Source organism: Sorex araneus, chromosome 1 (assembly GCF_027595985.1).
Source record: "Sorex araneus isolate mSorAra2 chromosome 1, mSorAra2.pri, whole genome shotgun sequence".
Taxonomy (NCBI): Eukaryota; Metazoa; Chordata; class Mammalia; order Eulipotyphla; family Soricidae; genus Sorex; species Sorex araneus.
The window spans coordinates 40096853-40113130 of NC_073302.1; the positions used below are offsets into that span (position 1 = coordinate 40096853).

Consider the following 16278-nt stretch of genomic DNA (forward strand, 5'->3'; position numbering starts at 1 on the left):
TGAAGAGCCAGGAGTAACCCATGTGCATCACTAGGTGTGACCCCAAAAAGAAAAAAAAAAAGAAAAAGTGAAAGGTTGGATGATTGTTGGAACATTATATGACTGAAACCCAATCATGAACAACTTTGTAACTGTGTTTCTCACTGTGGTTCAATAAAAAAATAAAAAGTTTTAAAAAGGAAAAAGTGTAAGGACTTTCGTAATGTAAATATCGCATATTAATTGATACCTTGTAAATTTACTGATAATTACTTTTGTAATGTAAATATTAGTCCCAAATAAAGACCGTAGACTAGAAGAAACTTGAGGTCCCATCCTGCATAACTGATGCGGGAAAAAAACAATTCAGAAACCACCTGGAAGCAAAATAAGTTAGACCTTGCACAGAGGAGCCACAGAAAATGTTACCTCTTTCTGGAAAAAAACTGCCCTGCTCACAGCTTTGGCTACTTAAGGAGTTACAATGTCTTGTTTCTCCATGAATAGATGAGTTAGGGTCAAGAATGTGACCTGGATGCCTTCTTCAAGAATGTGAACAGTGAGGTCGGAGTGGTAGATAGCACAGTGGGTAGGGCGTTTACCTTGCACAAGATGGACCCAGGCTCAGGTTTGATCCCTCACATCCCGTATGGCTCACCCATGCACTGCCAGGAGTAATTCCTGAGTGCAGAGTCAAGAGTAACTATTGCTGGGTGTAAGCAAAAAGTGAGTGAGAGAGAGAGAGAGAGAGAGAGAGAGAGAGAGAGAGAGAGAGCAGAAACTCCAGAGAGAACCCACAGGGAGGTGGAGATATTGATGGGGTTTCTTATGAAGTACAGAGATACCAAAACGGTCATGACAAGTTGGAAACACACTACAATTATGAGGATGTAACCTAGTAAAGATGATGGATGAGAAAAGGAGACTCGGGAATAAATCAGAGTTGTAAAGGGATCACGAGACTTACACCGGATTCATTACCAACAATCTCTCAACTGTGTCTTCCAATTGTAGTCTACTTACATATTTATATTATCCACTCACAAATGTCCACACATACGCCCTCCCCTTTTGCTTACCTCCTTTATTTTATCTGCAGTTACATGAGGGAGCCTCTGTTTTTTGCATCTTAATAAAAGAACTTATTTTAAATACATGTGACTTAGAGATTTCCAGACCCATAAAGTGCAGAAGTAGAAAAGATTTGGAAATTCCAAGCAGAGGAAACAAAAATTATTAACAAAGATACAAAGGCTTGGAACCCTCAGTCCATCCTCCAGATTTTTTTTTCTAAAAAAATCAAGTCTTCCAATTGATCCCGAAGAAAGATTTAAGGTTGATTGCGACATGGAAAATCAAGTTAGTGATAAAATGTATGTTAGATAAAAATAGAAGTGGGAAAACAAGCTTAATAACAGGGGTAGAGTCCCTGTGTAATGAACAGGATTATGTTGCTTTGGCTAGGATGAAAGAGTCAAGAGCTGCTTTTTTTCTGTTGGCCCAAAGAGAAAAGTTTAGTTTTTTAGAATACTGAAGTATATATCTTTCTATCATTCATCTATCCACTTATTAAACAGGTCATTCAGTACTCAACCAGTATTTATTAAGCATCTATTATGTTCCAATCTTTGGGACAACAGCAAGTGAAGAATTAAGATTGAGTTGGTCTCAGTCCCAACGTTCTCAATCTTGGAGGTAAGTTTAATGGAGAATATAAAACCTCTTACAAACAGGACTCCAGTGACTCCAATACATAGGACAAATGTTGTGGATATACAAATAGTAAGATCGACATGACATATTCTTTGCTTGCTTCTTTCATAAAGCTCTATCAAGAAAGGGCTAGTGGAAAGATTAAAGATACAAATTTCTAACTGGCAGAAAGCAATTTTACACTGCTTGTTCACAGCTGGAACTGGAAAATCAAAATTACTCTTCAGTGTCGGCTTGCAGGCCACAAAGCCCAGGGATAAACACAAGTGCCCTCTGCCATTATTATTCGAATACCTGGCATGTACTAAGCTTTAACAATGTGCTAGGTTCCACAGGAAACAGGCGGGGAGACCAAGTCTGGCCTCAAATGCTCACAGCTGTTTGGTAATCTGATAATTGTGCATGACAAACTTCAGACCATAACTCTGAAAATAGCATGACTGTAATCATAGCAAAATGGAACAGCCATTGGCAAAATTTGTTTTCTAGTTATCACTTACAGAAGGAATTCCTTAACACTACTAGAAGACTCACCGGACCTCCTGCTACTAAACCTCTAAACGATCAACCTTCTCATCCATCCCTTCCTTCTTTCTCCACTCCAGTTACAAAGCGTTTCTCCTGCTGTTCACAACTGATCCACTTGCAAAGACAGTTCTGGTTGCTGTTTTCTGTCTCCTTTATCTTCGACTTCTATGACCAAATTTCTCCCCTCAGCATTTAACATAGTTAATCTTACTTTCATCTCTAAAAGCCACCCGGACCCACTACCTTCTTCACTGCTCTCTTAGCTCAATTCAGTCTGGCTTTTACCTCAAATTGTTCCTTCCAAGGTCCCCAATGACTTTATAATTATTCAGTGTAATGGCTACGCGTAGTTCTTATCTTCATTGACCCCGTTAGCAGCAATGCCACATGGCTGACCACATGACTCTATAAACACTATAAACACTCTTCCTTTGGCTTCTAGAACATTATTCTTCCTTATTGTCTTCTAACTTCTCTGGTTACTCTTTCTGACTCTCTTTTGGACCCTCTTTCTCTGTCCAAACCTGAAATGTTGGTATTCCTCCTAGAAGTCTTCTATGGTCCCCCAAGAATCAGTGTTTGTATTGTATACCTTCTACTTTCATGACACTTTATGCTACTTTGTCAACTATACTTACTAATTTAACAATCAGTCGATGGGAATTGTTGGCATGATGCTCATGATGCTCACCGTGTTAGTAGCTGAGCAGACAGATATGAGCACCAACATTCACTGGTCATGCTCATAAGGAGCTCACTGTTTAATGGGGGAGATGTGCAAAAATCATAGAAGTACACAATGAAGTGAATTATTTAACACTGTGATACAAAGAAAGGAATGAGATCAATGAGACTATATAACAGAGGGGCCTTGACCCTCTCTTCATTAATAGGGCAGAGGGGTAATTGGGTAGGTGGTAGATATTTTTGTCTGGGATAAAACCTTAGGAGCACAGGTATGAGGAAGGGTCTAAAGTAAGTTCTAGAAAGAGCAGAGAGTATGTAAAACTGAAGCACAGCAAAAACTGGGAAAGAATGGTACAGACTAAGGTTTAAAGATCCAAATAGGCCTCATCCTCTGCAGGTCCTAAAAGGACTGTCTAAGATTTGGTTCCTATCCCAAACGTAATGGGAAGTTCAGCAAGGTTTCTGGGTAGGGAGTGACATAGTCCAACTGAGAGTTTGAAAAGGTCACTTGATGCAGCCTAGAGAATGGACTGGAAGGAGCATGAGTGGATGAGACAGATGCCAATTCAAGGCTTTCACAGGACTCTCAGTAAGAATTACTGTAGGTTGAGCTAGGAAGGTAGCAGTAAACGTGAAGACAGTGGTTTGAGCTGAAGAGAGAGTATAGGGGTAAGGGACTTGTTTTGCAGGCGACTGACCCAAGTTCAATCCCTGAGTACTGCCAAGAGTGATCCCTGGATAAAAACTCAAGGAATAAGCCCTGAAAACTTCCAGGTGTTGCTAAAGAAAGGAAAGAAGGAAGAAAATAGTGGTTTGCTTTGAGAGATAAAGGGGTGAAGGGTCATATCTAGGGCATTGGGAAAGGAAAGGATAAAGGTAAGGATTATAGTGAGAGGAAGGGTCACAAGAATGAAGAACGATCACTTTGAACACACAAAACACATCACTTTCCCTTACATTTTGCTCATCTCTTCTTACCTGTTCTTCTGTGGCCTTGTCACCACACTGAAAATTCTGGAATCATCTAAAACTCTTTAGGCCTTACATTTAATCTTGCCTACTACCCCTTCCCTACAGAAAGGGCCCTTGTGGGAGAATAAGATGATAAGCTGACACCTGGCATCTGATCAGTTGGTGGAAGAAAAATTCAGGGCCCCTCCTCACACCAGAAAGATCAATATTTCTAAAAGTATTGTTTCAGAAGGGCCCCTTGAAAGACCACAAAGCAATCCAAAATGCAAGTCTTTTATTTGGCACTTACAGATGAATGATGTAAAATTCCAGGCTTTGATTTTATTTTTTATGGTAACCAACTGAGTTATAAGGGAGTACTAAAATTTGTTAGTCATAAACTAAAATTAGCTTTTAACTGGAGTTCACAGAAGACTCCAATTCAGTTCTCTCTACTAAGCAGTCTGGCTGCCAGGAGATGTTTGGCAGTGTTGCAAAGCTCCTTCTGCAAAAACACAAATGCAGTCCACTGGAATTCTCAGAATTTTCAGGAAGGACACTTTGCTATTGGGGCCTCACCAGTGATGTTTCAAGCTGGTCATGGTTTACGGAACCTGACACTCATGAATTTTAATTATAGAGTATGATTCATGGAACTCCATCATGACCAACGTAATACACCATGGATTATCCGATTAACCCATGGGACAGGGTGATGCACCGCTGGGACCTTATTTACCACCACTTGCCCCCACCCTACCTTACTGACTCAGAATAGAAAACTCCCATCTAGGGAATATTACATCTGCTAGGCCCTTTATCTGGGATGCTTTGGCCCCAGAATCACATAACTAACTCTTTTCATTACTTTACATCTCTCTCTAAGGTCTCCTGTATGAGGCCTTCCCTGACCAACTTATGTAAATAATAATCTTCTGGTTCCCTGAATTTCCTAGTCCTCCTCCCTGCTTTATTTCATGTTTGACACCAACCACCATCTCATATACTGTGTATACCATTGTTTGTTTACTGATAACTTTCTCCAATTAAAAGGGAAGCTCCAGTAAGGCAGAGATTTTTGTTTGTTGAAAGATCACCAATACTTAGATCACATAGTAGATGCACAATAAGTAACTATTAAAAGAGAATGAATATTTATGCAATGAGCATTTTTAACCCTCTAAATCTCCAATAATCAGCTCTTAAGGTAAGGAAACATGTGGTTCAAATCTGACAACAGTCACAGTCCTGCCAAAGTAGATATAAATATGAACCCAGAAAGACATGCTTATACAGTGATATTTCCTTACCAGCACTCCCTACTATGCTCTCCATTCCAGATTCCACATTTCCTTCAAATGCACTCAGATCAAAATTCCCAAAATACAGGGGCTGGAGAGATAGTACAGCCTGTAAGGTGCTCGCTTCATACACCGCTGACCTGGAACCCCATGTGGTCCCAGAGCCCTTTGGGAATGATCCTTGTTTGCAGATCCAGCACCAGGAGAAAGCCCTGAGAACATCCAGGTTGTCCCAAATACACACACAGACACACACACACCAGAGAGAGAGAGAGAGAGAGAGAGAGAGAGAGAGAAACAAAAAGTTCTCAAAGAACAGGTCAAGTGACTCAGAATTCATATTCAATTCATTTTCTTAGAATTTAATATATCCCAGGCAATGTGCGAGGTACAGGGAATCAATAATGAAGACATGACCTTTCCACCACAGTTTATAGTCTAGTGGCAACATCAGTCCTCTCACTCCTATCTTGCTTCCAAAGAGGAGACTTAATCCTTTGTAGGAGAATAAGATGACAAACTGACATCTAATGCCTGATCAGCTGATGAAAGAGAGATTTAGGGCACGGAGCCTGTGGGGGCAGGTGAAGAGACTACCAGGCAGACGGAGGAAATGGCAATTCCAAGGGCCCAGAGGAGAAAGACTGTGGATGTCACTTCCCAAGAAATGAGGGCAGTTCAGTGGGCTGGGTCTGGGGAACTGTCACATCAGTGTGGCATCTGCACTAGGGTGTGTAGCAAAGGTCAGTCTATGCAAGACCATGCCAACAAGGTTGGACTTTAGGAACTTGAGAGACTTTGGAAATCCTAAGAGCAAAGAGCTGCAAAAAAGGTCTTGATCAGTGGAATAACATGGACAAAAAATTTGGATGTTTGTTGGTGGTGGTTTTGGGTTTTGGGTTTTGGATTTTTATCTTGGGGCTATACCCAGTGGAGCGTAGGGGCTACTCCTGGATCTGTGTATGTTTAGGGGGTTTTCCCAGTTTAGGTGGTGCTTCTATGGTACTGAGAATTGAAACAGAATCGGCTGCATGCAAGGCAAACACCTTCACCCCTACACTCTATCTCTGGCACAAACAATGGAGTTTGAACTCGTCTGTTCTCTAACAAATCCAACTCTAGCCAACCCTCTCCACTGGAGGCATCCAGTCCTGCCTGCCTCCTCTCTGAATCTCTTCTGAGTTATGACTCTCCCTCTCAGCTGCCCGCCTCCTCCTTCCTTCCATTTGTATGCCTCTGTTTGGAGCCCCCCATTTGCCCGTGGACAGGAATAACTTCTCGAAGAACTCCAGGTTATCCCATAGCCAGTACACTACTGACCCAGATTGCGATTCCTGAGACAAAAGGGTGATGAAGACAACCTAGACCAACACAATTTTTTCTTACTCCTAATACAACCTCTCTCCAGGGGGCAGTGCTAATATGTGTAGGGTCATTTACCCTGGGTTTCTCTGCTTTCCAGCCCCCTCTCTCTGTGTCTCTCTGTCTCTCTCTGCCTCTGTCTCTCACTCACTCTCTCTCTCTCTCCACCTCCACCCTCCCCACTGCCCTCTCTCCTTTCTCCTATCTTCCCTTCTCCAAGTAATGTCTCTAATGTCTCCCCTGTAAGACATATTCCCAAGCTACCTGCAAAATCTAGAACAGACAAATCTAATCTATAGTGACCGAATGTAGCTCCCTGGTGACCAGGAGCTAGAGAATTAGGGAGAGCTGACAGACTGACAGATAAGGCACCAGGGAAATTTGGGGGCCTATACCTTGATTACAGTGTTCACAAGTGTATACATTTTCTAAAACTTGTCAACATGTACAACTAAAATGGTTCATTTCATTGTGTGCAAACCAGATCTCAGAATTGAAAAAGAAACTGCACGTGGGGTTGGAGAGAGAGAGAGTGCAGTGAATAGGGAGCTTGCTTTGCATGTGGCTGACCATGGCTCAATCCCTGGCATCCCCTAGGGCTCCCCCAATTCCTACCAGGAGTGATTCCTGAGCACTACCAGGTATAGTCCCCAGACCAAACAAACAAAACAAACTGCCTTTAACTTGAGTCAGTTGGCTCAAGCATAGTACACACACTCCAGAATGCAGTGTAACCCCGACAGAAAACTAGAGCACAGTGGTCGTAGGGGAACAGCATCCTCCCCACGGGTATGGGAATCTAAGACATAGTGTGAGGCCAGAGGAAAGGAACAAAGGAACAAAGGATGATATGGAGGAATAAGACTAAAGTACGTGAAGTCACAAACAGCATGAACGCAGATGTGCTTTCTAGGTCTCAAAATGCATAGGCCTGAGTGAGAAATATTATTTTGGGGGGTGTTGGGGATCCAAGTCAGGGAATCACACAGAAAAGTGCTCTGCTGCCGAGGTACATCCCCGGCCATAATTCACAACAAATTACTACTACAGAGTCGTATAGGGTGGTCATCCTAAGGGGTTGGGGATAATCACCCTGGAAGGACTGAGTGGTTCCATCCAGCTCTTCCGGGGACTGGCCCTTACCTCCCTTTCCAGGGTGATGCTTGGGACAAGAGCAAACTCCGTGGTGCATTTAAGAGGAGGACTCTATGGCTTCGTGAGAAACAGGATGATATCTGACCAGGTATTCAGAGGGTCAAAGGAATCACAAGAATGGACCAGAAAGTAAAGTGAAATTTACCAGTTACACATGCGGGGTGGGGGGCCGGGGAGGTGGGGGGAAGGGGGGAGGTATATCGTGATTCTTGGTGGTGGAATATGTGCACTGGTGAAGGGATGGGTGTTTGAGCATTGTATAACTGAGACTTTAACCTGGAAGCTTTGTAACTTTCCACATGGTGAATTAATAAAAGAATTAAAAAAAATAAAGCTATTTTTAAAACTCAAAAAAAAAAAAAGAATGGACCAGAGGCTCACAGATAAGAGAGACATATAAGAACTAGTTGGGAGCTGGAGAGTACAGGGGTTAAGATGCTTGCCTTGCATGTAACAGATCCTGATTTAATCCCCAACACTGCAAGACACTGCAAGGCACCCTGAACAACACCGAAGGGAGTGATTCGTAAGAACAGAGACAGGTGTAACCCCCCACACACACACACAAGAAACAGTTGGAAGCTAGTTTGGGGAGTATGCAGTGTGTGAAGAGGGGGCTGGGGATGAGAAAGTGGCCTCTCTCCCCTACCTCTTTACCTGCTCTCTCTTCACAAGACTCCCAGCATGGAAACTCTAAACCAAACCCTTGCACATAAGCGACCCTGTGTCTGCTGTACAAACATCTTGGGCTTCCAAAGGACAAGGCCTGTGTCCCTTAACCCAGGGTTGAGCACACAAGCAAAGGGCTGGCAAAAGAATTTCTCTGGGACAAGAATGTGAGGGTTGGAGTCGGATAAGGAGAACGAGCAAGTCAGCACAGGTCAGTGGAGTGAGTGGAGGGAGGGAAAGGAAGCAGCAGAGGCCAGAGCAAGTGGAAAGAGTAAAGAAACAGTGGCTCAGGGAATATGCATGCAAGGAGGTTGGCCTCAGAGGCAGAGAGCCCGGCAGATTCAGGGGAGACCCAGTCCAGGACTCACAAGGACACACATCAGCCCTGAAGGAGTAGAAGAAGGTGATCAGTCGGAGAGGTGGACTTGGCCATGGAGGCAGAGGTCAGAGGTCACCGGGAGGGCATGTTAGCATGTCATAGCATGTCGGAGAGGGAGAGAGATAGTGTGTGTGTTACCTGCTTACGAGGTGGTGGCTGTTTCGGTGACATGTTAGAAGCAGCAGCAAGCAGGAAACACCCCTATACCTGCGGCGCCTCCCAAACACCCTTGCTCTTCTAAGGACAAGAAGTTTGTCCGTCTCCTCGATCACGCACAGGAAATCTGGATTCCTTTTCAATTTTCAGGCGCTGGGGTTCTCTGGGGACAGCAACCGCGGCTGTCAGGATCCCCGCAAGCCTTGCAGGGTGAAATCGGGCTCCTCCCAGACGCGGTTACCCAGCAACCAACCGGCGGCCTGGGCGCAGGCGCCTCCCGGCCCGGAGCGGTAGGCGGGGCTGGACCGCGCCGAGGGGAGAGAGAAGGAAGGGGGAGGAGGGAACCTCAGGCTCATTAAGCCCCGCCCCCTGAAGAAGGACAGGTCCGGCGGCCGCGCTCCGTCGGAACTCCCGCATGGGGGCGGGGCGTCGCGCGGTCACCCCGCCCCCTCATGAATAATGCAGATCCAGGCGGTGTCCCGGACCCGGAAGTGGAGTTGCCGAGTCACCGCAGTGGCTGAGCTGCTGACAGGAGGCGGCGGCGGAGGAGGAGGCGAGGGAAGACCTGAGGCTGCTCTACCCGGCCGCCGCCGCCGCCGCCGCGGTAGCGCTCGGCAGAGCCCGCGAGCCAGCCCCGCCGCCGGCCTCGGCCCGCCAGCGCAGCCTGTCCCCCGGCGCCCCCCGCGCGCGGCTCGTCTTCTCGGCGCCGGGATTCGCCCGCCCGTACCGTCCGGGGCGGCCTAGCCTTGCACCAACCTCCCCCCACCCCACCCTACCCCGCCCCGGCTGCTGGGGGCCGCCGCCCCGCGCGGTCCTGTCCGCATCCCTGGCCGCGCCCGGACGCCCCCCGCACCACCACGTCCGCCGGCACCATGATGGAGGAGATCGACCGGTTCCAGGTGCCCACCGCGCACTCGGAGGTGCAGCCGCTGGTGAGGGGGCGGGCGGCGGGCAGGCCAAGGCCGGGTGGAGGGACGCAAGGCCTCGGGGACGGTGCGTCGGGACGGGTCGCATCCTCTCTCCGGGGAGGTGGGCTGCGGACGCCGCGGGAGGACAGCGCCGGGGCGCCTGGCACAGGGGGCCTGGACGGGCGTGGGGTGTGTGTGTGCGGTGTGTGTGTGGGGGGGGGGGTCAGGTCCGCAGACGCAGGCCGTGGGAGGGGTGGGGGGTGGAGGGGGGCGCCGCCGTCGGGTGGAACCTAACGGGGCACAATGGTGCACGCCGCGCGCGCGGAGGCCCCGCACGACCGTGTGTGTGTGTGTGTGTGTGTGTGTGTGTGTGTGTGTGTGTGTGTGTGTGTGTAGGGGAGGGTGCAGCAGCTGGCCGCAGGCCCGTGGTGGGGGAGCTGGGGGGCAACGAGGAAGATGAAGAGGCGCCCAGCCTCGGAGGCCTGCGATGCTCGCGGCGAAGCTGGGGAGGGGGCGCGGGAGTCGCAGGGACTGGGAACGCGCTGGAAGGAGGGATGGTGGGGTGGGCCTGCCCGCCGGTTGGCTGGACTCGGGGTGGAAACGGCGGGGGCGGGCAGGGCAGGGCAGGGCGCGGGGATCCTGCACCTCTCTCTCTCTGGAGGAGAGAGCGCGGGCGGGCGGGGAGGGTGGGTACCGTAGCCCGGGTGCGGGGAGCGCCACGGCGAGGATGGAGCGTCAGGGGGCGCGGATGCGGGAGCCGCCGGGGAGGCAGGGGGCGGAGCCGCGGGAGCCGCCGAGGCCCACCCGGCATCCTGGGCCTACGTGCTCCGGGTCCCCGCCGGGCGCCGGTCCCCGCCGCCGGTGCGCGCTCCGGGAGTCAGGGAGGAATGATGTCATCGCTGCCGGCGCGGAGGGGACGGAGGAGGAGGAGGGAGGGTGCCGCGGGCGCACGCAGGCCGGGCCTCGGGAGGACCCTGCCACCGCCGGACACCGCTCCGGGGGTGGCGGGGCGGAGACCCAGCTCGCCTTAGGGAGAGAGGGAAACGCAGGGAGTGTCCTGGCTCGGGTCGCCCTTTCTTCTTCTGGCCCCCAGGGAACCCGAGGGAGCTGGAATGAGGTAAAGGCAGGGTAGAGACCTGAACGTGTAGCCCCCACTTCCCCCCCCACACCCCCAACCCCTTTTCTCTGAGCTCTACTGGCTCCAGCCAGAGCTCTCCAAGTGCTGATGCTCAGAAGACCCCTGAGGTTCTGGGGCAAGATCTAACCTGGGGCCCCAGACCCCTGACTGACAGATGTAGTTCCTGGCTTCCTGACCAAGTGACCTACCTGTCACAGCAACCAAGAGGGACTTTGGCAGGGACCTGTGACTGACCCCAAACCACACCTTTTGGGGCATAAAGAACCAGAGAGAATCATTGGAGACCCCTTAGCTAGAGATAAGTATACTTCCCCAACACCGCCCCCCCAACCTTGTGATTACAGTTCTAGAAGCTTTGCAGACACGTACAGTATTAAACTAGGGGTGCAGTTGTTATAGGAGCTTTCCCCTTATTCTCATGTCATCGCTAGGTTATTTGGGGCCCAGGTCATGTTGGAAAGAAGTTTGTCTTCTGAACTTCCAGAACTTTCGATTGGGCTGAGAACTTTCTTCTCTGGAAAATCTTCGCAGCCAATCTAACTTGTCAAACTGGATTCCCCCTTGCCGTGCTAAGAATCTAATCGAGACCCAAAAAAGAAAGGGTGGGTGAAGGAGGAGGTCCAGATGAGTCTAGAAGAAGAAAGACATGGAGTTGGTTCCTCTCTCCCTTCTGGGGTTCCCACGGAGGGAGCAGTAGTTATCTGAGGCCAGCTGGGAAGGAGTGGGATGGTAGCCTGACCTAGTTGTCCTTGGTGCCTTTATTTGTACCTGAAGTATTCCGTGGCAGTAGGAGTGAGTGATGGCCTAGAAGATTCATAGCGGCTGCTGGTCTGTTCACGGCATGGACGCACCTATCAGAAAACTTGTGACCACCTTCAGATGCTTCCCTCCAGGCTAAATTGGCCTCTTTGAAGAGAGTAGTTTGTTGAGGTTGAACCTTCTGGAATCAGTGATAAAGTTATCTTCCATTGGAGGGATATCAACATTGCCTGAAGGTTCTGTTCCCAGATTGAATTTTAGAGGAGTCCCCCCAACTCATAGCGGGGAGAGGAGCATAAAAGTATCAAGACGGCATGCCACAGAAGCTAAGAGAAGAAGAGAATGGCAAAGTGATTCTGTGGAGGGTATTTGGGTTCCAGGCTTGCACTCAACTGCCACCTATTTTATACTTTTTGCCATTATTTATTGAGACTTCTAGGAAGTCTCTCTTCTGGACTATTTTCCCCTTTAGAAGAAGGCAAATTAATCTCTTTAAAGTTTAAACAATAGCTTCCCACTTTCTTCAAAAGACTGTGTCATAGGAACCTGACACCATTAATTTAGCAAATGAATTCACCAATATGTATTAGGCATCTGCTCTGTTCTAAATATTCTACCAGGTGTGTGAGGACACAGTGGTTAATAGCACAAGATCACAGACATGGCCCTGCCCCCCTGGGCTACAGTGGGATTTTATTGTTCTTGCCCACTTCCTTTGTGTGAGCCTCTCTGTGGGCAGAGTAGGGGCTGTCTCCTGAAGCCCTACGGGAACTAAGGCCATTCATTACCCCTTTCTGGACCTACCTATACTGAAAGGCCTGCCCCATGGGCAGCATGATCAAATAACCCTCTCCCACCAACCATGAGAAGCATCCAGAGGGCATTCACTGCTGACTTGGACAGATGAGCTCTAGAGCAAGAGCATCTTTGCTGTTATTAATATTATTATTAGTATAGTATTATTACCATTTATTTGAAAGAGCAATTCAGGCTCAAAAAGGATGCCTAGGGGAGTGGCAGGAACTGGGCGACAAGGCACTGCCAGCAGATCTGGGTGTTTCCAAGGTGCTAATTTAAGCATTAGTTCCCAGCGAGTGGGAGGACGAGGTAGAGATCCCTGCTTGGCTGTTGCTGTTACCACAGCTGCATGGACCAGCCTCCTATCTGGGCGGGAACATGCAGAAGGGAGTGGCCTCCCCCTTCTCCCCATCACACCATCTATTTAATTGGCCTGGCGCATCTCAGCAGCTGAACCAGGTCTGGGCTTATTCCTGAGAGTTCCCTGGGGTCTCTTTCTGTTTCTTTATGAAAGGAACGAGCCATTCTCTTCGAGACCTAGTTCCAGGGCCCCACTCCTTCTGTGCCTCTCTCCCAGACAATCCCAAGTGTTTCTCTTTTTTTAGAATATTTTTTTGGGAGGATTCGTATGCATGGTAGTACCCAATATGTGTTGCCAGTATTTGAGCCAATGTTGTGGCCACAGCCTCGTGCAAGGCAGGTGCCTTACCCACAGTCCCTCTCTCTGGCCCAATCCCTGAACACAGTTTCCACCCCCTCGCCCCTCAGCCCAAGAAACAGCCAAGCAGAGGCATCTAGCGTGTGTCAGTTCTCTATCCAGGTCACGTGCTCACAGGTCTGGATAGTTCTGAGCTGTTCAAGCGTCTGTTGAGCAACTGGGCTGTTTGTGTGAGCAGTAGGGATGGGCTCTCTGGCCCCATGGCCTGTCTGCCTGGCCTCTCAGTGTCTTCCTGCAGTCTGGGACTTTTCTTTTTCCACAGCAGTGGAAGAAAAAGAGACTTGTTGCAACAAAACAAAATAAAACCAAATGGAGCTTTTTATCACTTACTTGTGTCAGACAAAGCCCTACCTCCAGTGCTTTCAGTGACCAAAAAAAAAAAAAATGGTGGGTGGGGAGGGCTGGGACAGCATATAGCACCAAACCGAATCTCTGTATCCCTGAGAGAAATGCTGTTCTTGCCTCGGGTCTCCCTGAAGCCACGGTTCTCCATTAAGCCATTTACTTAACTCATGAGCATATGTTCAATTTCTAGTACTTTAAGGATAGAGACAAGTGAGATCTCTTGGGTGGGAGGCTAGAAGGTTGGGTTCTAATGGCCACTGGATGGTTTTAGATGTCTCAGGAAAGAGTGGTGATCAGCAGAGGGTCTGCCCAAGGAAAAGTAGCATTTCTCTTTGGAAAAGATAAGAAATACTGAGTCTCTGGCCCTTTGAACGCATAGGCTTGGATAGGGGTTTCAGATTCCTCCTGCCCTCTGCCACACAGGGATGAGGGCTGGCCAGGACAGTATCGTGACTGGGCCACAGCAGCAGCTCCTGAAAATGACAGAGAGAAGGCAGTATGCAGAAATGATTTACGTGTCTTCCATAACATGTCTCCTTGTAGTCAAGTGGCTTTTCAACTTAAGGAAAGAGTCTCCTAGGGGCTGGAGTGATAGCACAGCGGGTAGGGCATTTGCCTTGCACACAGCCGACCCAGGTTTGATTCCCAGCATCCCATATGATTCCCTGAGCACCGCCAGGGGTAATTTCTGAGTGCAGAGCCAGAAGTAACCCCTGTGCATCGCCAGGTGTGACCCAAAAAGCAAAAAAAAAAAAAAAAAGAATCTCCTATTGGTTACATGTAATTCATGACCCAGTCATTTTTCTTAGATTCTAGGAAGGCCCCCCCCCTCTCTCTCCTCTTTCTGTGTCTCTGTCTCTGTCTCTTTCTGATGCATAGAGTCTCAGGGTTTTTCTAACTTATCCTTACTACACTTTCAATAGCAGACACTAAAAACCTTTGGTGGATGTTATGCTTAAACAAGTAGAGGTACTGCAGGATAATGAACACAGCAAGAGAAGAACCAGGTCCTGCAGGGGCAGAGGAAATCGGGAAGGGTTCTCACCAAGTGGTCAGTGAAGGGGGTCACCGAGATCTTGGTATCTGATAATCTTAAAAGAGGACCAGAAGCTTGACAAGGAAAGAGGAGAGAAAGGCAAGAGAGCCTGGAGAAAGGAGCAAAGGATGTGTCTGGAAAGAATGGAGGGTTGTAATTAAGGGAAGAACATGATCAAGTCTGAGTATAGGACTATTACTCCAGTGGTGGATGAGAGGTCTCTCCAACCTCTCATCCTGTGAGAGTACAGGTTAGAAAAAACTAACATGGGGCCAGAGAGGGAGTACAGTGAATAAGGCATTTGCCTTGCATATAGTTGACCTGGGCTCAATTCCCTGCATGCCATATATTCCCCCAAGCAATGCCAGGAGTGATTCCTGAGTGCAGAGCCAGGAGTAAGCCCTGGACGTTGCTGGATGTGGCCCAAAACCCAAAAAAGGGGGAAAAAAAACTAATATAGAGGTGGTTGGATACAGGCAAAAGATAATGCATGCTCCCCCTCCCTGTCCCTGCAGTAGCTCTTTTTTTTTTTTTTTTTTTTGCCTTTTGGTCAAACTCAGCGATGCTCGGGGGTTACTCCTGGCTCTGCACTCAGGAATTACTCCTGGTGGTGCTGGGGGAACCATATGGGATGCAAGGGATCGAACCCGGGTCGGCTGCATGCAAGGCAAATGCCCTACCCACTGTACTATCACTCCAGCCTACAGTAGCTCTTTGATGAGGGGGAAACACACTCCTTGGTTGCATGAGAGAATGTTTCTGGCTGGCCTGTTACCATTATTCTCATCAAACATGGGGGTTTCTGACTGGTTGGCAGAGCTTTTACTGAGATAGTCTAGAATGGATGGGTGGGTTGCTGTTTCATCTGCAAGTCAGGATGGGAAAGGACATATACTCTCAGAGGCCAACATGGAAAATGGTTGTAAGGGTAGGAACACCACCCAGGTTTGGTGTGCCACAGCAAACCAAACTCTTCTTTCGGGAAGAGATCGTGCAGAGCAGAAGGCCTCAAGAGGTGTGCTCTTCGAAGGTGGGTACTTCCGTGGGAGCTGGGAGTCAGGCTGTGTCTTTTCCAGCCCCTTTGCTTCCTTGCTGCCCTTGACTGACTATAGTCCAGAGTGAACTGAAATGTAAGACCGGACCTTCTTCACCACAACCTGATTAGCCTCAAGGACAGTCTCCCCTCCTCACGGTTCTTGAAAGGGCAGATGGATCCTTGTATCTGGCAAGGAGATTAGGCAGACTCAACCTCTTCAGGCCTTCCAGCTGACCCTGGAAGAACTGGTGCAGGGAGCCCCACATGGGTGGGAGTCGGGTGGAGAGCCAGGCTTCTGCGGCTACCCAAAGGTGTTAGTTAAAGGAAGCTAGAGGCATGGTCAGCAGGCTGTCCAGTCATTGTTTCCTAAGGAATCCCTCATGGGAATCTGGCTGTGTGGGTGGGAGGAAGGAAGGAAGGAAGGAGGCAGAGCTGGTACCAGGTCTGGATCTGGCTGTGCTCGGGAGTTCAAAAATTGGCATATCATCCTCACGCAGTCATGTGAACTCCTGGGCTGTGGGGAGGGATTCTGATGGAGGCCCAGGGAATCTGGTGTGGAGACCTAGAGAAGTTTATCCCTGCTTTAAATTCTTAGTTGCTGGGGCTGGAGCAATAGTAAGGTGAGGTGCTTGCCTTGCACACGGCTAGCCCAGGTTTGAG

General features: G+C 48.7%; 2 protein-coding genes across 14 annotated transcripts in view; one reads left to right on the forward strand and one right to left on the reverse strand.

Annotated features, from left to right (window-relative positions):
* The window catches only part of DNAI1 (dynein axonemal intermediate chain 1), a 76526-nt gene extending 65387 nt beyond the window's left edge, over positions 1–11139 (reverse strand). For 2 of the 4 annotated variants that reach the window (XM_055124006.1, XM_055124005.1), the window contains exon 1: positions 5169–5336. Coding sequence is in view for 2 of the 4 variants with exons in the window: in XM_055124003.1 (XP_054979978.1) it covers positions 10483–10599 (117 nt within the window). In the remaining 2 variants the exon portion in view is untranslated. Of the gene's footprint in view, positions 1–5168; positions 5337–8862; positions 9096–10482 lie in introns of those variants that run through there. The other 2 variants (XM_055124003.1, XM_055124004.1) reach the window with 2 other exon arrangements.
* Positions 9368–16278, forward strand: part of FAM219A (family with sequence similarity 219 member A) — a 52103-nt gene continuing 45192 nt past the window's right edge. Inside the window, exon 1 of one of the 10 annotated variants that reach the window (XM_055124015.1) lies at positions 9368–9812. In XM_055124015.1, coding sequence (XP_054979990.1) covers positions 9753–9812 — 60 coding nt within the window. In that variant the 5' untranslated portion in view covers positions 9368–9752. The remainder of the gene's footprint in view (positions 9813–16278) is intronic. The other 9 variants (XM_055124010.1, XM_055124013.1, XM_055124016.1 and 6 more) reach the window with 9 other exon arrangements.